We start from the raw sequence: 19,745 nt of genomic DNA on the forward strand, positions 1-19,745 counted from the left end.
TGCGCAACTCAAAAACAAATCCTAGCTGGATACGTAGTAATCATTGCGCGATAAATTGGATTCTAAGGTCATAGTTGCTCATGGTTGGTACCCCTCCGCTCGCCTGCAGTGGGTCGGCCGATCAAGTTCGCGGGCTGTGATAACGACATAGTTGCCTGTGCTGACGCAAAGAAAGCGCACCTACTATCGGCCGAGCTTGAACTTTCAAGTGAATAAACACGAGCGGTATGCATAGTACAGCATCGCATCATTTTGTACCGCCAGCATGCAATAAGCGCCATTTGCCCCTCTCTCATGACTGGATCGTATATAGAGCAGGCTACCCAAGGGTCAAGCACGGTTGTAAACAAATCTGCACAACTTTCTAGATCACACCCTGGGACTTCACTCAAGATTATACTACATAATGGCGACTCCTTCCCCGTCAACCGACCCAGCCGTATACGCTTCATATGAAGCTAAATGGTCCGCCCTACCCGACAACGCCGAGGCCTGGCTAGCCAGAGCGCGCGAGGTAGCTGAAGTGTTGGCCCAAGACGCCACCCAACGAGATCAAGAGAACAAGTCACCACGTGCGGAGGTTGCCCTACTCAAGCACTCGGGCCTCTTAAAGCTTCTTGGGCCAAAGAGGTATGGCGGCGGGGAACAGCCGTGGAGTGTTGGGTATCAGGCAATTCGGGAGGTTGCTAAGACAGACGGGTAAGATACCTAATGTTCCAATGGGAGAATACTCCGTGCAAGGCTAATTACGATAGGTCAATCGGAATGCTATTTGGATACCACCTGCTCTGGTCAACTACGGCAAATGTAGTCGGTAATCCAGAGCAAATCGAAAGGACGCACGAGTTAATCCTCACAAATAACTACTTCGTCGGCGGCGCCGTCAATCCTCGAGACAGTGACCTCAAGATCACATCCGACGGCGAAGACATTATCTTCAACGGCGCAAAGTTCTTCAACACGGGCGGCGTGGTATCTGATTTGACAGTCCTTGAAGGCGTGCTCGAGGGCACAGAAGACCACATATTCGCACTTGTCCCAACGCGACAGCCAGGTATTCAATTCGCTCATAACTGGCACAACATCGGTCTTCGACTCACCGAGTCTGGTGGTGTCACGATTGAGAATGTCCGAGTCCCCTGGAAGGATGCGCTAGGCTGGGATGCCAGCACCAAGGAGCCCATTGGGGATATCATTTTGACTTCGTTTGCTGCGCTGCTTCTTCCAACGTAAGCCCCTTCCCTCCAATACATTACCCGCGATATATGCTAATCCCCTTGCAGCATCCAGCTCGTCTTCAGCAATTTCTACCTAGGCATCGCCCTCGGTGCCCTAGACTTTGCCTCAAAGTACACAACAACCAACACCCGCGCGTGGCCCTTCGGCGGCGACAACAAGGCCTCCGCAACAGAAGAATTCTACATCCTCGAGCGCTACGGCAATTTCTTCGCGCACCTACGCGCAGCCGAAGCGCTTGCCGATCGCGCGGGAGATCAGCTCTCCGGACTCTATGCCAAGTATAGCTCCAACCGGTCTGCCTTGACACCCGAGGAACGGGGCGAGGTCGCGGAGTGGATTGCGAGCGTGAAGGTCGTGACTACGGATACGGGACTAAGGGTTGCGTCGGGGGTGTTTGAGGTTACGGGGGCGAGGGCGACTTCGTTGAAGGTGGGACTTGATCGGTTTTGGAGGGATCTGAGGACGCATACGCTGCATGATCCGGTGGCATATAAGAATCGGGAACTGGGGAGATTTGTACTTCTGAAGGAGTATCCGACGCCGTCGTGGTACACGTAAGGGTGCATTATGTCTTTGAGTAGTTATTTGCTCAATGCAAAACCAGATGAACCTTAGCCATATTATAAATATACTTACTGGAAAACGGAACATGTAGGGAAAGTGCATGACTTTTGAAATATCTCCTTCGTTCCACCATTGACTACTAGCGACTACTAGCATGCGGAAAAGCTTAAACACAAGTCACGTACTCACAATATAGCAAGTCTCCAGACAAAATGGTGACCGACAGTAGAAAGGTTCCTGAAGTACACGATGCAACCCACGTTTGTCTCAGATAGGAGGTCTGTTCTCGTCTCCAGGTCTCATATGCATCGGCTTGAGTAATATAAAGTGGCATGATGGCCCAGAGGTGTTGGGCTTTCGTCAAGGAAGAATTGGTAAGTTCCACAGGGAGCACATCCCGTCGACGGAACGAGTACCATAAACCCAATCAGGTTATGTCTAATAGCTGCTGTTGACCATGGCAAGGTGCGTATGCGTATCGGCGGAATCGCTGATGGAATATGCCAGTCATTCAGATTTGACCCGGCGTCAGTATGGAGAAAGGGGCGGAGAAATACGAATAGAAATATATTCTTCGATTTCTGATTCGGAAGCAAAAGGATAAGCTTCGGACACTGTGAACAATCCCCAGATTTCCAAGGCAAAGCATCATTACCGACATGGCACCCATTCAAGCGGGAGAATATATGATCCAGACAAACAGTCAGTCAAGCGCTCGGTAGGTGGAAAAATTGCTTATTTCCCTCTTCCTTGGCCAAAGATGCTCACATCGGTCTAACATATAGGCTGAATCTCCAGCACTACTGGGTCGAAGAAACCCTCGACTACCTCCTCCACCCGGATATCCCAGTGTCAGAAGATGCAAATATTGCGGATATCGCGACAGGAACTGGGTATGTATGTCACCTCCCAGTTGACAAAACACACAAACGTTGACATCCCCTAGAATCTGGCCGATCTCCCTTTCCCGCCGCGTTCCTTCCACCGTCCAGATCGACGGGTTCGACATCACTGCCGACCAGTTCCCGCCGGCTGACTGGTTAGCGTCGAACGTCAACCTACATACACTAGATATCCTCAAGCCGGTGCCCCAGGTGTTAGAAGGGCAAGATGATGTCGTTTGCATTAAGTACTTTGGTGTGCTGATCAGGAACAATGATCCGAAGTATGTGTTGAGGAATCTTGTTGATATGTTGAGTATGTGCTCCCTATGAACCACAATGTGGCTATGGATGAATTGATATGAACAGAGCACGGCGGGTATATCCAATGGGTCGAATCAGACATTTACAACCAAGCCGTCGTGAAATCCGCGCATAGCACCCTTACGGCTCCCACGGCGTTAGAGCAACAACTGGAGTTGTGGAGACGGTATCTTGATGCATCGGGGTTACACTATGAGTAGTCTATCCAGGTTCCATCCTATCAAACCCGTGACAAGACAAGATAATCACATTGCTAACCCCGGTTTATTATTCGTAGCTGGCTCAAAACTCTTCCAGTCCTATGCAAAGATATCGGCATGTCCGACGCGCAGGTTTACACACCCAACATAATTCCCGCACTACGCTTCACCGCCACGACGCTCGTCCTCGGTGCGTGGGAGGAGCTGAGCTATAATCTACTAGATGGGAAGCCGGATGAGAGTCTGGGATCTGGAGCGGAGCTAAGAGAGAAATTAGCTGTATTCTGGAAGGAGGTTGAGGCTGGTATTGCGTTGGATTTGCCGTTTTATGTTACAGTTGCGAGAAAGTAAGGAGAAGATAGGCACTTCTAGGCATATTGGCCCTGTAACCTTCCTTGCGCGAGGTCATGAGAAGCACCTATCTTGTCGTCCTCACTATAACGCCGACTGGAACCCGGTGGACCTGATTTCATACTGCCTATAACAGAAATAGCTTCCTCTGCATAGCCTCGGAAACAAACTACCCACACCAGTTAGCATCAATTATACTTATCGAGGCAACAAACCAACTAGATCATGAGCTACCATACGACAATCCTGATGGTTAACCCCCTCAATGTAGTCGATAGTGACCTGCAGGCATACCACCAGGTAGCCCATCCAACATCCTCTGAAAATTCTGCACCCGCTCAAGATGCGTACTCCCCTGCCACTCTGCCTCGCAATGCGAGTCGCCGAGCCCATGACCTTCAAGGCCGAAGCCGTAGAAGATCTTTTTGTTGAAGTAGCGTTCCTCAATCGCGATGCGGTTAGCTAGGGCTTCGTCGCGAACGTATGCTGAGAAAGGGTCGGGGTCGCCGGGGCCAATGCCATAGGGCCAGTCGTCGTAGGTCTCGCTACATTCTTCGGACTGGGCAGGGCGGGATGGGAGGGGCCAGGCGTAGGAGCCTGGGTTCATGATGCCGAATGTTATTTGTGGGTCTTGGGGTTGAGTTGGGCGGAGCATTGCATCTAGAATAAGTCAGTAATTATAATTACGGAGCTCCGAGAGGCAAAGAAACTTACAGAGTTGAGTCAAATTGTGCACTGAGAGCTATTAGGAAGAAATCTATCAGTTAGTCTCTACTCGTTTGGATTGCATATTTTCAGGCGGCCTCAACATACAATGACTCGCAATAACAATACTCTCCAAGGCAGGAAATATATCCTTATTCCAGAATATGTTTACCAACTGGTCCATTCTGCGCGACCCATTGTGAGTGGGATTTCCTATCACGTTCATGCAAGGGGCTCCACGGGAGGTGCGTACGCTTCATAGGATGAGATGTGAACTTCCCCCGGACCAACAGCAGCCGCGCCCCGCTGGTAGATGTTGTTATGAAAGTAAATATCATTCGGCACAGTGGCACCGACGGCGACATCCTCTTCGTTTAGCCATTGCGGTGCGGCAATCAGGATCTGGTTCATGTCGGCATCGATGGTCTCTCGTCCGGCGGCGCAGAGAAGGGAGTTCCGCATGTCTGGAGAGAGGCAGTTAGATGTATGGTGTCAAATTGACTCGGTTGATCAGGTTGGGGGTCATGATTACTGTTAGCATATTTCCATCCACTGGCGATGTGACCGTTAGCAATGAATGTGTCCAAATAACGGGAATACAGCACGCACTTTCTCCAAAGGCCAGCTATTGTGATAACCACCCGCTTTACTTGGCTAAAATCCTTGGTGTTTTCAATGTAGTACATCTGAGCGAGATTTCATCAGCATTAGCCCTGTTCACAACAAGGAGAAAGGCACGTACGATCGTCGCGTTCGCATCCTGATCAACAACAAGCCTCCTCAAATCGAATCCGGCGACGATGGGGCTGCAAGAAGGACCATTAACCTCGAGGCAGGGGCTGATTTTTTTTGTGTTGGTTTCAGGCTTGCATACATCTCCGCCCACCCATTCGTATGATCTCCACCAGGGGTTGCAGTCCCAATCATGATCGTAGGACAATCATCGGGCTGACTTTCACCGACCGCATCGCGTCCGCCGCTCAGGACAACCGTCTGGACATGTTCGACTGCGCCGGACGGTGGCGGATCGCCTGTTGTGTGGTTCACCTGGAGGTATTCTGGTGCGACCGTCGCGGTTGCCACGGTCGCGAGGGCAATTGCCAGAGCAGCTCTGGCCTAATGCATCTCAATCGTTAAATCCCGTCGCTAGATTGGACCTGTGAAAGTGGAAAGCGTCTGTACAGAGGGGCAGGCGGATGACAGATTCCCTAGCCTGCGGTTCCTCAGCAAAATGTTGGACGAATGCGGCCTGGACGTGATTTACAGCTTGGAAATCTCTGGAACTCGGTCTGATGGTGTGAGAATGAGACGAGAAAAAAGCAAGTTAAGCAACATTGCATTGCCGATCGTGTCGATCTGCATCGGAGTTCCGGACTAGGGCTATGGCTAAGATCAGATGAACGCTTTTCATAGGGCGGCCAATGCGATAGGCACGATTGTGAGATATCGAATTGCAGTATTTCGAGGGTCTTAAGGTAGTATTTATGAGATATGGTCCCCTTGCAACAGAAACTACTAAAACGCTCCAATGGTCAAGGTGGTAGAGGGCTAGCGGCACAGAGTATACTAACAAGTAGGCGTGCTAAGCTAATGTAAGGCGCCTAGGCGCGCAGCTGATCTCATCATACATTAAATTGTAACAGTAAGAGTATGCTTCCCATGAAGACCGAGAAAGTGATAATGCCATAGACCCCGCGACCGGCCGCGTTGTTCATCCCACTCATGGTCAGGTTCCGTCTTATAGATCTCCCTCCCCGCAGTCACCCCGACCACACGCCTGAGGGACTCGAATATCTCGTGCTTCCAGACAATTTTGAGTCCCGATTTCTCAGCGAACATGTTGCACCGGACGAGCAGGAGCCAACAGTACTTCAGGCACTTGAGGAGCGCGTATTGGGTGTGCGGATGGAAGGGGTCGTGCGCCACGGCTAGTCTGCGATGAGCCGTATCCTAGCCGGCGAGTTCCATGATGACGATGGTTAGTTCCGCTGGTAGACCCCGTGTGCTGAGGATATCGAACACATCAGATATGCCTGGTGCCGAGGCAATTGAATCAAGTCAGAACTCCCACCCGCCACGATCGGCTACAGCAGCCAACAGCTTTTGCTCGGCATCATCCTCCTCGGGGTCAGCGGCATCGTAGTCGCCAAGTTGGTGCGGACAGGATATAGGAAAATGTGGACCCTGGGGTCCCGAGGGCAATGCCGTCCTTGATGTCAGGAGTGTCATCGAAGTCCCGACACTCGAATAGGAACTGTTTGTCCATGAACATAACATCATCGCCTAAGCGTTCGTCACACTATTGAAGGGCATAAAAGAAAACTCTTCTATGAGCCACATCCGCAGCGGTTTGACTTTTTGCATTGTCTTTATCGCCGAACCATGTTCGGATCCAAATGGTTCTGGTTATTTTCCCGTCGATGGCCCGGTCGGCGTCGGTAAGGAGGCCTTGAGGTATGTGAGCAGGAATATCGCCTGGAGGGTCTACAAAAAATCTTTGTATCGAGGGAGAATCAGTTAGCATAATCGCGGCAATGGAAGAGGGTCGTCGTTATCTACCCTCCTCCCCTGCTCCCCTGGATTAATCCATCGCGCAAGAAGGAATCGTTTTTGATATTCTGTAGTAATGGTAGAGGTCCGATCCCACATCGCCTGGAATAATGCTTGAGCGAACAGTGGCATGGGTGGACACAGCGCTTAACAAAAGGGAGAGGGTGTGTCTCACTGCTCACCAGCACAAAGTGGTCGAAAGGGAGATGCCAAAACTCCGGGATATCAAGACTCATAGCTCTGGCTCAGACCGGTTCGATAGAGTTGTCAAGCACACTGACGAGAATCAGACACGAAGACATGCGGGTATTAGTACCAATGGTCCGAGAGAGGGGAACGACGACAGTGAGGGATTGGATTGTCTGCCAAGTACCTAGTCCCAGAGTCGGTGCGAGCTCCTGGCAGCTGAATGGGGCCCGGCGCTAGGGTCCTGTTTAAACCACATGTGCATAGAGGAACTGGGAGGGGCGCCCATTCCTTTGCTGCCAAGCAGGCGCCTATCATTATCAGAGGCTCTTACGCGGTCCTCGAGGCTGCCTACTGAGCCAAGTCCTGTATCAGGCCATCTCAAGACTGTGCCCGGGCCCCGGGGCTCATAGCGCCACAATACGAGAGATGACCAATGCAAGTCACCCAAGCTATCTGGAGAATTTCAAAGTCCTTCTCATCGGTTCCTCCTCTTCAAGAGCCCGGGACATGTGATGTAGGACCACCTGCGCAGCATATTCCTTAGACGGCCCCCTCCTTTCCTTCGGCGAGCTCAAGGATCGACCACCCTCAACCTGCGTATTGTCGTGATGAATTTGTTACACATGATGAACACTTTCTCGTTTCTCTTGTCTGTAGCTCCGACGATGATCTGGGCTTTGGCCCCGCTCGTCCAACGCCCACCTCACGCTCAATAGAGAAATGTGAGTACTCACTATAGTACCGTATACCACACAATGCCCAGTTTGACCAATTACTATTGTGTCAACAACAGCTGCTCGAAACCATACGTCGTCAAGGCTGGCGACACAATCGGCTCCATCGCAGGCGCCAACTCCGTCAGTACACACTGGCTCCTCATGTTCACCGCGTACGACAAGAACCCCTCGATCGTCCCCATAGAAGGCGACGAAATCTGCCTGAGTGGCATCCCGACATGCCTCATCCACCGAGTCTCAGCAGACGACACCTGTTCCTCGCTGCTGACGCTCGCTGGCCCCGACGTTACTGAGAGGATGCTGTACATATGGAACCCCAAAATGGGTCGCGGCTGCAAGAACATCGCGTCCATGGTCGGGAAATATATCTGCACAGGACCTCTTGGACAGGAAAAAAGGTATACTCGCCCGACTATTCCTGAGTACCCCAGACCGACGAGGACTACGTCTACCAGGACATATACGTTGGAACCTATGAACGAGCCCGCCACGGGAACGATATCTTTTGTCACCGGGTGGACTCTGAAACCGCCTCGACTAGATCAGGATGTCGTGAATGTATACGTCACCAAGGACACTCCTGAGCCCACCCATGAAGAGGCTCACAGTAAGTGAGCGCGGTGAGTTGAAATGGGATGCGTTACCAGCGGGGATGGTGATGGTGGTACCAAGGGCCCGGTCCAACTGGATGTAAGTCTAGCACCATGAACGGACATGGTATCTTAGTCTAAGAGGGTTATAATATCAAACAGTCGGGTGCATACAATATAACAAACCGCTGATGTTTCTGGCCCCTTCGCTATTCGCCGTGATGAAAGCTCTCTCGTGAATTCCTTTATCCAAGGTAGTTTGATATGTCTCAATCGCAATGTATCAAAGTCCAGCATCCTCCAAAGTCCATTATTCGTTGTGGTTCAACAACCGCATATTGCAAGTTTTGGATAGCCGGAATACGAAGCAAAGCGCAAGACGCCCACATCGTGGCGCGGATGCCTGGGATGTGCTTAGGCCCGGGATTTTGTCTTCGTCGCAGCGTAGACACATGGGCAGAAGATTTGGAGACAACAGGAAAACATCACCCTCCCTTCGTCCTTTATGTTTTTTACAACACATGGAAGCCAATATGAACAACAAGGAATTGCCTCTAGCGCCACCTGCGACACCTTCTAGGCGGCTGAACAGACTCTCTGGTTGACGACTGTCAATCCACTTGATGGCTCTAAAGAGGAGATATGTATTACACATATCGGAACAGAGAAACGTTTCGGCGTGGCTAAACTCACCCTCGACCTCACAAGTCCTCAGACGATATCCGAAGGTGAGGACCTAGCTTATGCTCTTCAGGCGCGAGGCAGTGCGAAGGTCGTCGGCGGGAGAACAGCTGGAGCAGCAACCCTCCCACGGAATTGCGTCTTGAATGATAGATTCGTGCTGGAGATGTATTTGATACGGCTTACGAGCTTGCGAGGGAGGCAGTTGGTCTGATTGCGGTCTAGAAGGTGGAAGAGGATGTTCCCTCTCTATACTGGCAAGAGATACGATCATCTTCCCATACGGATTATAGTTGAGCTCCAAGAATTGGAAGGATGACTATGCATTGAATATCACTAGGCAATAAAGAAAACTCATTAAAGACACAATGAATACTGATACATCAACTCGTAGAGACACCGTTTGGACTCAGCTCTGACGTATACAGCCTTAGCACATCCGGACTCCTCTTTGACCATAAAGACGAACGGGATGCGGTGTCGCGGATGGCCTGCGTATCGGTCAACATAGGTTATCTTTCGCAAGCTTGTGGGTAACATGGACAGCAGGATGGAAAAGAGCCTTTGGCACATGAGTGACTTACTGAGTCTTGATACCGTCTGACCCTTTCCACCTTGCGCTTATCATAGCAGGTGGTATAAAGGGGATGACAACGGCGAATACCAAAGCAGTAGACCATACAGCGTGAGCACGAGTCGGGATGTTGGAGGAGATGGAGTGTAACTGCCTGGCTACTGGCCGGTGCTGCTGGATGAAGATTGCTGACATTCCGTGTATACCGAGGATGGTCCTGGAAGAGATTGTTGTAATTCTGATAAAGGCCCGGGAGAGATTTATGTCCGTCCGTGGAAAGGAAAGGCTACCTTACATACAAGGAGGAATATCTAGAGGTCCATCAGTAATCATTGTCTCCTGCACGTCATGTACTGGGGTTTATCTGGGGAGGGGCACTATGCTCGGCTCGCGAAGACTATCCGAGCGTCGGGAGGAGATCGGTTGAGATACCCGAGATAATCACCCGAGTCGATGCCATCTCTTCACGGCGGATAATTTGGCCTTTGAACCAGGACATCCGTCATCAGTGTCCGCTCACATAGGGTTCTCTTGATTTACCGCGGGGATCCAGGAAATACCAGTCGCCATGGAGACAGCCCTAAGTAGGTCTTGTCATAAAAGTAACACTACCCACCACCGTACCGGTAATGCAGCTGAACTTCTAACCCTGTTCATAGTCTCTCCTGATCTGTGGTTAGAGCTGACTGGCACTGATACCCCTGTGCCTCTGCTGGATGTGGAGGGTATATCTTCGGACCTGAACAACGTCGCCTTCGCGCCAGCAGTCAGCGTAACTGCAAGTATTACAACAACCTCTATCTGTTCATATAAATTCCCTTGGCTCAAACTCTGCAATGCCTCAGAATGGTTGAGACCTGGCTCCGGCTCAACATGCGTATAGATCATACCGAAAGCCAGCGCGGCAAGGTTGACTTCTGGGTAGTTGAACCAATTTGCTTAGGGATCAATGTTCGCATCCAGAGTTACATCAAGTCCTGAATTGAGAACTAGGTTTCCTCGCGCACAAGAAGTCTGCCAGCGATGTGGATAGACAGGAGTGGCACGTCTTCAGCTTCATCGCGGACAGTGGTTAGCTTCCGTAACCACTCAGTGTCGGGACCGAACCCCAGCATGCTTTTTCTTTGCGCTCTATTAAATACTTTGGGGCTGGTCGGTCGTCCTAAAAAAGCACAAGGTTCGTATAGCACATTCGAATATTTGCTCGATAATTTGCACGGCGAATTTCGTCAAACTTATAGTCAAATGTTGGATTGTGAATTCGAGATGTTTAAGTTGCCGATTAGTAGTGGCAGTAGTTGTACCCTGCACGTTCAAATAAAACATCAAAACAAAACCCATACCTCAGCTTCAAAAGTCCCGGGGGAGGCCCCTTCCTATAAGCGCCTGTCATACCAGCTTTTGCCAAGTCGCCTAGCCCCTTCACATAATTTCCATGGGCATTGGCATGGGAACACGCCGGCTACCCCAAGCCTTCTACCAGTATCCCAACCCACCCCACTTCCCTGCCTCGCTGTACCGTGGATAGCACGATGCTGCAAGATCTACCATGGGACGTCCAGCTTTTAGCGTTCCGGGTGTACCGGTATCTCGAACGCGGCGAACTCTGCAATTTGCTTTACACCTCGCACCATTTCTACAATTTGCTCGTATCTCAGCTTTACAAAGACGTCGAGGTGGATGCGCCGGAATCACTGCTCGATAGCCTGACGAGGAGCAGACTGAAAGCCTCGCATGGGGTGAAATAGACGTCAAAGCTCTATGTTACAAGGCCAAGGAGACCTGTCTCACAAAGAAAGACGCCAGAACATGGGTCCGGGACATAAAGGAACGGGCAAACGACGCCTGGGTGGCACTCCTGCTGACCCTCCTGCCGAATCTTAACCGTCTCGAAATTCAGTTCCCTAACGCGGCCAAGCATGTCCCCTGGTTAGTCAAGATGGCCGCTACAGGACGACTCACCAGGCCTGTGCTCCAAAGTGTCGAGAAGTCTTTATCACGGGCGAATGGTTCCAGTTCCAAGGGGACTATTACATCGCAACACCCTGGGCAATGCCCTTCCTGGGGCTTCCATCCCTGCGCCGCTTCTCGACGGATGCTCTCGTCGGCAATGAGCACGGAGTGGATATTGAACTCTTGTCGGTGACAGATATTTCAATCGACCAGTGCATCGGGCTCGCCCCAGGCTACCTGGATGAGCTGGTCTTGAACTGCCCAAGGCTAGAATCATTCAGACATGGTTATAGCAATCGAAGCTGGCGGCACCTGATCAAACCCGCAGATTATTATCCCGCTATACTGCACGCAAAGCACACTTTGAAAGAACTATGGCTCAACATGTTCCCCGGTTATTTTAGACATCTTACTGGTGGGGCGGGTCACAACTGGCCATCTTTTAGTGAATTTACCAAGCTTCAGCTCCTTCAGATATGACAAGCGAGACATCGGAGTTGATCTTACCGAAATCCTCCCATGCTCCCTCAGGATCCTCCATATAACGGAAATCGACAAGTCGCGGCTCTCGAGGCTCCTCCGATCGCTCTCGCACTACGTCGAACACGGCAACGAAGAGGAGACGCAAAATCAACTATCTGAACTGGTAATCTCTGCCACCGATGCTGATCCGAAGCGAGAGGAGTTGAGGCGTGTCATCTTTCAGTCACCGGAACCAGCACAGGATGAAAACACTAAACCTGTTTCCCGGTATCTGCATGATCTCCGCCGAATTTGTCCCCGGCGTCACGTTCCATTTGAGATTTACGGGTACGCATCGGGCCTGCCAGACGAATGGCAGCTACGGGACCCGTTTGCCGACACTCGATGATCTTTTCGTTTCGAGATGTCGGCCTGAAATAGCACTGTACTTGAATGCGCTGGTTGGGGATTGACTTCAAATAGTGGTCAAAATGGCCATGGTGAATTTGCAATTGACTCTGCGTACACCAAGCGGAAACACGCCACTAGTTGGCGTTGATAATCAACCAAGGGGGCAGCCAAGATGATAGCGAGAAGGGAGAGAAAAATGAAAGAAAAGAAATCTATTATCATTATCATGGATGGAGATATCTATAAGCATGTCAACCATCATAGTACTACAAAACTACGGGTAACCCCGAACATCCGCATCACAACAATTACCCACCACATCCCCTGGCTGCTTCACCCCTTCACCCCCTCAACATCCCCCTCAACCCTCTCATTCCTCTCACTCCTCAATCCCTGACTCGTAACAAGCGCCCGATTAAGGTCATAACTCTCCGTAAAAACACTCAAGAACAGCGCAACCCCACAAACCGCACAACAAACCGCATACACAATCCTCAGAGAATCCGTATACGCCGTGCGCAGCGCCAACTTCTCCGCCCCCTCGGGCATACTCTTGATAACCTCCACCAGCCCCGCCGCGTCAGCAGAATACTCTGCCGCCCTGGCGGCCAAGGACTCATACCGGAGGAGATTATGGAACATCCGATTTTGAAAAACCACCCCGCCAATCGCAACGCCGACTGCTTGCCCCATTGCCCGGAAAAAGGAGAACATGGCCACAGCGATCGCGAGCGTATCGTTTGTGGCTGAGGCTTGGATTGCGAAGCCAATAGACGGAAACAGGAATCCCAACCCGAACCCGGGGACAAGATTGATGAAGATCCAGGCGGGGATGCTTGTTTCGACGTCCATGTAGCATAACAAACCCAGCCCAAATGTTCCAAGGAACCAGCCGAGCCAGATCGCCCAGCGGTAGTGGCCATATTTCGTCACTAGGATCCCGACGACTGCGGCGCTAGGCGCGACGGTGAATGTTGCGGGGAATAAGGCGACGCCGGCCATTATGGGGCTGTACCCCTTCACAGCCTCGTAATATAGAGGTTGGTAATAGAGAAGGCACCAAAGGACAAGACCCTGCAGGAAGGATCCCGCAAATGAAACAGTCGCCGTCCGATTCTGGAAGATCTTAGGCGGGATAATCGGGTCCGTGGCGAATCGGTACTCGTAGATTGCGAAGAGCGTTAGCCCCGCAGCCCCGATGAGCAAAGGGACCAGCGTACGCCAGCTATCCCAGTCGTAGAGGATGCCGCCCCATGTTAGTGGGATGAGGAAAGAGGACATGCTGCCGACGAAGAGGACCGTGCCGATGTAGTCTATCTGTCGGAGCTTTTCGGCGAGAGAGGTTGGGATGATGTTGAGTTTTAGGAAGAGGATTATTGCCACTACCCCGACGCCGATGAAGGGGAAGTTGATGTAGAAAATCCAGCGCTAGAGCTATTAGCTATCTGAAAGACCATGGTAAAGGTGGTTGACCTACCCAAGTAACATCCTGCGCAAACCCACCACCAAGGATAGGCCCAGTCACAGACCCAATACTCCACATGGCAGATAGAATACCAAAGTACTGGCCTCGCAAACGAAGCGGAACAAGATCGGTAACGACAACTTCAGTAAGAGCTATGACGCCTCCACCGCCAATACCCTGAATTGACCGGCCGACGAGCATATAAGTGAAGTTCTTCGCGACGGAACATACGACAGTCCCGACGAAGAAAAGGGTCAGGGCGATGAGGACGAGGGGTCGACGGCCGAAGATGCTTGAGAGCGACGCGAAGTTTGGTTGAAAGACTGATTTGTTTTCTTAGCAAGACGAGGTTGAGGACCGAGATGTCTGGGAATAGATGGTTCGTACCTGTTGACGCAAGAAGGAACGAGGTTCCACTCCAGAATGCTTCGATCGCGGTTCCTTTGAGGTCTTGGGTCATGATCTATGCTTGTCAACTTCGCCCAGCTGGCGGAGAATGTGAGACCCACAGGCAAAGCAACAGAGATGGAAGTCCCATCAAGGGCAACCATCAAAGCCAACACGCACAGGGTAAAGAAGGCCAGAATACCACGACGGCCAAGCACAAACTCATCCATCTCGGGAGTGGCAGTTTTCGAGTCGGATCCGGGGCTGAGCCGACCACTATTTGCGCTCGAGACCTCAGGGTCCCTCTCCGCGAGGACGCCCTCTTCTTTGGACATTGCCGTGAGGAACTTGGCGATGACAATGAGGCTGAAATATGATTGGTGTTACACGAAAAGGTAAGTTGGTGTTCCGAAAGCTTGGGTTCTGGAGTGAGATGCAAGGATGTTTAAATAGATATGTTTAGCCCAATCCCTCCAGCAGCAGAGTCACCAGCGGATGAACCTGGTCCGTTTGCGGGAAGGGCAGCCATCACTGTTGCCTAGACAGTTTGTTTGACTGCGTCGTTTTGGTGAGATATCACGCCGTTGGCCGCTCAGCTCATTGCAGATCAGGTGGATCCTTCAGTGAATGCTTGACAGGCCCGGGGGAATGGCATGCCGAGTCGGGTTCGGTTTGGAGATCATCCGCGTCGTTGAAGTTGGGGACCGCCGGATGGTTTATTCGTCCGGTCTATGAGGCTATAACCAATAGGAGAAAGATCCAGTACAAATAAGGTTAGCCTTCCGAATTGGCTGAATTGATCCGTTTATCCGCTCAGCCGCACTGATCTCCAGCCACGTGCTTCAGCCTCACGCCCCATCACCATGGCAAAGGAGCAGGATTCCATCAGCTGTGTGTTGGATGGTGGGTACATATTAGGCTTAATATTAGAATAAGTCTATCTCGTATAATCATGACACGTAAACATCGTACACTTGCGACACCCTGCGCAAATCATGCCAACAGCGCCTGTGGCTCAACCAACCGATCCAGCCCATGCTTCCCGTACGGCGGAGGAGCCTCGTCGCTGGCGCTGACCGTTTCTGGAGACTGCAGGGTTTCGTTCGACGATGAGCCTTCCCAGACTCGGTATTGCGGCGACAAGAATATTGACATTGGGATCCTCAATCGCAGCTGTATTCGTCAATATATATTCTTTTCCGGAAAGCTATCCTCCTTACCTCACTGGTGTGTCCGTCCGGATTGCGCATGCGGACCACGACTCTGATCTTATGTTTGATCCGAACACCCAGAACCTCGGCGTCTTGCATGCACTGGCCCAGGCCTTTGGGCAGATGGAGACTGCGCGCAAACTGATACCCGTCCGGTCCCTTGATCGTATCTTCGGCGGTGTCATCCATTGCAAAGATGTCGCTAGAGAGTACAGTCACTGCCGAGGCGTCATGCCCTGACAAACCCTCGCCTCCTTTCAATGCGAACTCTCGAAATTCCAGAATTTGCGACTCCACGTAGTCGATCTTCAGGCCTCTTATGAGCGGGATAAAGCTATAGTTCATTTCAATCGACGATCCGAAAGCCACGGCGGTGTTGGGGATGAAAATCCGATAGGCGAGCTTCTCCGCCCAGGTCTCATCGAGTGCCTATATGTAGTCAGCGAAGGAGTTGCTAATGTCAGCTCAGAAGGTCTTACCAGTTCGTGAATATACATATCCGGAACACGGATGACCCGCAAGGGCTTCCGAAGGGTAATACCCTTGCCATGCTTGCGACCGATCTCTGCGGTAAACGAGTGTCCAATTGAAGCTTCCTTCACGCCCTCCACGGTCTCGGGCAGTGACCCTTCGAGGACGACGTTGAATGGGTATTTGTATACCCCGGTTGAGAGAACCTGGGGGGTTGTTCGATACGCGTCATGAAACTCCCACGTCCGACTGTAAAACTCCTCCTCGCTGGACACCTTTCCCCATCCTGCTTTCGTCGGGAGGCTAGTATATAAGTTAGCACTGAGCATGGAGCTCCGACAGAGTTGCACTCACGATACGCGCCGCAAGCCGGAGAGATGCAATCGGATATGTTTGACCGTAAGTGGTTCGTTGACACGAAGGATAAGATGTCCGCTCAGGTACACAGCCAGGGCTTCCTGTGCCGACCCTTCGAAAACGATGTAGTCCTTATCGAGTCTGATTGCGATGAAAAATTAGATATCATCCGGAGACAGCGAGCAAGTCTCACTCACTGAATCTCCACATTTTTTGTAGCATTGCCGCAGGCTCCCTTGAGAAACCGAGGAGCCATGCTCGATACTCCCAATTGTTTGTCACTGAAAGATAACGGAATATTGAATGCACAATCAATGAGGTCCAAAAGCGAGAAGATAAAATCTCTCTTCCAAAAGTGCGACCGCAAGATATCTCCTATTGAGGATGCAGCTGGAGTGAGACGGATGGTAAACAAAACATAATGTGAGGCGCCCGAGCTGGGATCTGCTGGCAGGCCATTTATCAGGGAAGGCGCGACTGGAACTTAAGGTCTCATGATATACTGGTACTAGTAGTTAAAATTTGCCAGACTACCCCTGGTCTGGCTAGCTAAATAAAGCCATCCTGCGATCGGTCTGCCTTCTCCACTATCGGCCCGAGTCGCGGCGTTCCAGAACCTGTCAATTGTTGCCGATTCCGCGATGCCGACCGGTCCAGAACAGACAGATGGCGCGTCCGATCAAGTTTTTCGCATCCCTTGGCCCATAGTTCTACAATCCTACTAGATACCGATAAGAGTAGGAATACAGGAATTAGGAGGCGTCTACGATTGCTGACGACGTCTTGTCAACAGGCGACGTGGCCGACTCGCGACCGGGAACGTTGTTCTCACACGAGAAAGTCATCAACTACAAGGCTCGGCTATAGTAGACAACACTAATGGCACATGTCTTCCAATCTCTGGCAGTTGGGCCTCAAGGGAACAACGGCTACAAGATAGCGTGAGCTCAAGGTCAGCAGGCCTTCAAATTTTGTTAGATAGCGTGCCAAGCAGCCCTAAGCCGCGGCCAGAACTGTCAGCCCACTCGTGGGTTGTGCCGATTCCGATCGTGTTTTCGCTCAAGGAGTGATTGCTGCCGACCGGGTAAGTTAGACTGGTAGGTGGCAGCTGGCTTTGCTGTGCTACCCTAGGTATTAGTCCAGCTACATGGACGAATAATGAGAGGAATTTCCTTCGACTATGGCAGAAGGTCTATCTGGTACTAGGCTTTTGCTGCCTATATAAGTTTCCATACGTTTTCTTCCCTCGACGCGCGACGCGTAGAATATCTTGACTTTGAAATCAAAGCAGGAGGCTGTTATACGAAACATCAGACGTGAGAGTAGACTTGTTTGATTCCCAGAGACTTTTTGTATCTATTTTTTATTGTTAACAAATTTTGCGATTCCTTTTTCTAGAGGACAATATTTGTTGGTAAAGTAGTAGGGGCGGCCGTACGGGACTTATCGACGAAGAACTATGTCTTTGGGGAGTTCGCATATACAAACACGCCATGCGAATAGCTGACATCATACAAAAAGTCTGGTCGTTGCATCAAATAGTTTGACCTGCACAATGCCACCTTTGGTCTAATCGTTAAAGCGGCACTGGTCGTTCTCACGCAATACCAGCTCTCCATAACCACAAACAATAAACAATAACAATCGCGGGACTATGGCCGTTGTTCAATATAGAATCGTCATACTCCGAGACTGCCTAATCAGAGTCAAGGCTAATTGCCAGCTTTATGATTGGGCGACATGTCAACTTTTTCAGTGTCTACCGTACACTATACTCCCTAAGCTGGTTCGGCTAAGCTATGGTGTTTCCCATCTAGTTCGACCAAGCCGAATGGTTCCTCCGCATGGTCACCTAGGAGAACTTCAACGAGATATGTAGCTCCGCTCGATGGCAACCCCTTTTACACGCTCAGGTTTTGTCGCTAAGAACAAATTACGAGCGACTGGATCACGTGAAGGCGGGTGAGTTGGACAACCCTTTTCCATATACTACCTCGCATAACTAATATACATGTCCGGGTATAGGCCGCGCGAGTTGTCTTGAAAGCCTAGCTACTCCGGAGTCTCTGGAACAGCACAGTAGGGGCGAGATTCCAGGGATGTTGTCGTCGGTCTATATTTTGAGGAGATGCGGGGTGGTACACATGACGGAGATGATGCAGCCAGATTACTAAATATATGTAGCGCTCGAAAGAAAGAAAAGGCTGATGTTATCGCCCTCAACAGAGCCCGTACAGAGATCATCCGCGCTCGAAAATAAGAAACATGGAATCTGAAGGATGAACATCAACTCCAAGGAAGGACGGGCGCAGCTCTGAAGCCTAGCTCCGAGGCATTCGGGGTCGCACTTACTGTGTACGGAAGCTCCCTGGAAGATCTCCCCAACGGCCATCACAGCTGAGCCGAAGAAGATACCCCAGCGGCGCCCTAACTTATCTCCTAGAGGACTGATGGATAGAGTACCACATACAGCGCCGACGGGAAGAATGGATGTCATAAGGCCCAGAATGGCGCCGGATGGATGGACTGTCAAAGTCTGTGTATCCGGCCTACAGCAGGAGAATTTTTTATCAAGACAGCCCGAGCCTGGCGGAAAACCAACATTCAATCCAAGTATCAACAGCCTGCAGGCCATTCATCATAGCGCCGTCGAATCCGCGAGTGACGAGACAACAGACGGTCCGAACAGCGCACGAGGCGAGAGCTATGTGAGCGGGATCAAGACAGCGTGCTTTCCCTGTGAGACGAGTCTGGGTGCCTCCTTCGGTCGTGACATGCTATACCGCGTGAGACAGGAAATTGCCAAAGAGGCGCGGAAAAAGGCGGCTAATATACTACTGCCACCGGCATTGAACGTGATCCGGTCCTAGCGAGGTGAATATTCCTGGAGATTGGCGCGACGATTTGTGCGTTAATTGATTTTCTACAGGCGGGCGAAACTACGAGACATACTCGGAAGACCCGGTGGTCCTTGGATTGCTGTCTGCTGCATTTATTAATGGTACGCTGACCTTAATGGTATTATAATATATATCGGTTTTCACTCAAGGATGTTCGAGGATGCCAATCAATAGGCGTCACCGCGACGCCGAAGCATTTCGTCGCAAATGAGACAGAGAACAACCGGACTATCCTATCGGCGGAGGTGCATGAACAGGTAGTGCGAGAGATCTATATGCTTCCTTTTCAGTTGTTGGTGAAATGGTCAAAGCCTTTGTGCCTTATGACGAGGTGAGAGCTCGCCTGAAGTTTTGGCATGAACCTAGTACGCCTCTGACGCTGGGGACAGTTGCGATCGCGTCAACGAAACTTATGTGACCGAAGATGCCCGCCTAGTAAATGGCGCCGTGCGGCATTACTTGTAATACATTTCTGTAATGTGTTACAGACAGAAATGTATTACAAGTCTGCACGCTAGCATGTATACAAGAAAACTCCTATCC

General features: G+C 51.0%; 9 protein-coding genes across 9 annotated transcripts; 6 read left to right on the forward strand and 3 right to left on the reverse strand.

Annotated features, from left to right (window-relative positions):
- Positions 1–406: 406 nt before the first annotated feature.
- On the forward strand, positions 407–1,797 carry BDV17DRAFT_297755 (thermophilic desulfurizing enzyme family protein; the record flags this gene model as incomplete). The annotated part of the gene is made up of 3 exons (XM_073763560.1): positions 407–699; positions 756–1,229; positions 1,284–1,797. 3 exons carry the CDS (start codon positions 407–409, stop codon positions 1,795–1,797), a joined length of 1,281 nt encoding a protein of 426 aa, XP_073617140.1.
- Positions 1,798–2,462: 665 nt separating this feature from the next.
- On the forward strand, positions 2,463–3,559 carry BDV17DRAFT_289915 (uncharacterized protein; the record flags this gene model as incomplete). The annotated part of the gene is made up of 5 exons (XM_073761770.1): positions 2,463–2,521; positions 2,589–2,696; positions 2,750–3,000; positions 3,054–3,204; positions 3,286–3,559. The coding sequence occupies 5 exons, from the start codon at positions 2,463–2,465 to the stop codon at positions 3,557–3,559; spliced, it is 843 nt and encodes a 280-aa protein (XP_073617141.1).
- Positions 3,560–3,821: 262 nt separating this feature from the next.
- Positions 3,822–5,988, reverse strand: BDV17DRAFT_289916 (uncharacterized protein; the record flags this gene model as incomplete). Its single annotated transcript, XM_073761771.1, has 9 exons — positions 3,822–4,219; positions 4,274–4,294; positions 4,373–4,449; positions 4,518–4,728; positions 4,797–4,816; positions 4,874–4,950; positions 5,007–5,070; positions 5,139–5,380; positions 5,893–5,988. 9 exons carry the CDS (start codon positions 5,986–5,988, stop codon positions 3,822–3,824), a joined length of 1,206 nt encoding a protein of 401 aa, XP_073617142.1.
- Positions 5,989–7,505: 1,517 nt separating this feature from the next.
- BDV17DRAFT_45299 (uncharacterized protein) lies at positions 7,506–8,498 on the forward strand. The gene has a single exon (XM_073764539.1). It carries the CDS (start codon positions 7,759–7,761, stop codon positions 8,353–8,355), a length of 597 nt encoding a protein of 198 aa, XP_073617143.1. The 5' UTR covers positions 7,506–7,758; the 3' UTR covers positions 8,356–8,498.
- Positions 8,499–11,512: 3,014 nt separating this feature from the next.
- BDV17DRAFT_259361 (uncharacterized protein) lies at positions 11,513–12,028 on the forward strand. The gene has a single exon (XM_073757429.1). The coding sequence runs from the start codon at positions 11,638–11,640 to the stop codon at positions 12,016–12,018; it is 381 nt and encodes a 126-aa protein (XP_073617144.1). The 5' UTR covers positions 11,513–11,637; the 3' UTR covers positions 12,019–12,028.
- Positions 12,029–12,744: 716 nt separating this feature from the next.
- Positions 12,745–14,598, reverse strand: BDV17DRAFT_289919 (major facilitator superfamily domain-containing protein; the record flags this gene model as incomplete). The annotated part of the gene is made up of 4 exons (XM_073761772.1): positions 12,745–13,839; positions 13,889–14,199; positions 14,264–14,339; positions 14,386–14,598. The coding sequence occupies 4 exons, from the start codon at positions 14,596–14,598 to the stop codon at positions 12,745–12,747; spliced, it is 1,695 nt and encodes a 564-aa protein (XP_073617145.1).
- A 658-nt stretch (positions 14,599–15,256) lies between these two features.
- On the reverse strand, positions 15,257–16,558 carry BDV17DRAFT_289920 (arrestin family protein; the record flags this gene model as incomplete). The annotated part of the gene is made up of 5 exons (XM_073761773.1): positions 15,257–15,436; positions 15,484–15,903; positions 15,954–16,248; positions 16,300–16,443; positions 16,500–16,558. The coding sequence occupies 5 exons, from the start codon at positions 16,556–16,558 to the stop codon at positions 15,257–15,259; spliced, it is 1,098 nt and encodes a 365-aa protein (XP_073617146.1).
- Positions 16,559–17,864: 1,306 nt separating this feature from the next.
- Positions 17,865–18,320, forward strand: BDV17DRAFT_259379 (uncharacterized protein). The gene has a single exon (XM_073757430.1). The coding sequence runs from the start codon at positions 17,957–17,959 to the stop codon at positions 18,179–18,181; it is 225 nt and encodes a 74-aa protein (XP_073617147.1). The 5' UTR covers positions 17,865–17,956; the 3' UTR covers positions 18,182–18,320.
- A 489-nt stretch (positions 18,321–18,809) lies between these two features.
- On the forward strand, positions 18,810–19,172 carry BDV17DRAFT_289921 (uncharacterized protein; the record flags this gene model as incomplete). Its single annotated transcript, XM_073761774.1, has 1 exon — positions 18,810–19,172. The coding sequence occupies one exon, from the start codon at positions 18,810–18,812 to the stop codon at positions 19,170–19,172; it is 363 nt and encodes a 120-aa protein (XP_073617148.1).
- Between the last annotated feature and the right edge of the window lie 573 nt (positions 19,173–19,745).

Source organism: Aspergillus undulatus, assembly GCF_047715775.1.
Source record: "Aspergillus undulatus strain CBS 261.88 unplaced genomic scaffold BDV17scaffold_15, whole genome shotgun sequence".
Taxonomy (NCBI): domain Eukaryota; kingdom Fungi; phylum Ascomycota; class Eurotiomycetes; order Eurotiales; family Aspergillaceae; genus Aspergillus; species Aspergillus undulatus.

Excerpts from the sequence above, each read along its gene's own strand:
- BDV17DRAFT_259361 (XM_073757429.1), top strand. The coding sequence starts at position 11,638 with ATGCCCTTCCTGGGGCTTCCATCCCTGCGCCGCTTCTCGACGGATGCT.
- BDV17DRAFT_259379 (XM_073757430.1), top strand. The coding sequence starts at position 17,957 with ATGGCCGTTGTTCAATATAGAATCGTCATACTCCGAGACTGCCTAATC.
- BDV17DRAFT_45299 (XM_073764539.1), top strand. The coding sequence starts at position 7,759 with ATGCCCAGTTTGACCAATTACTATTGTGTCAACAACAGCTGCTCGAAA.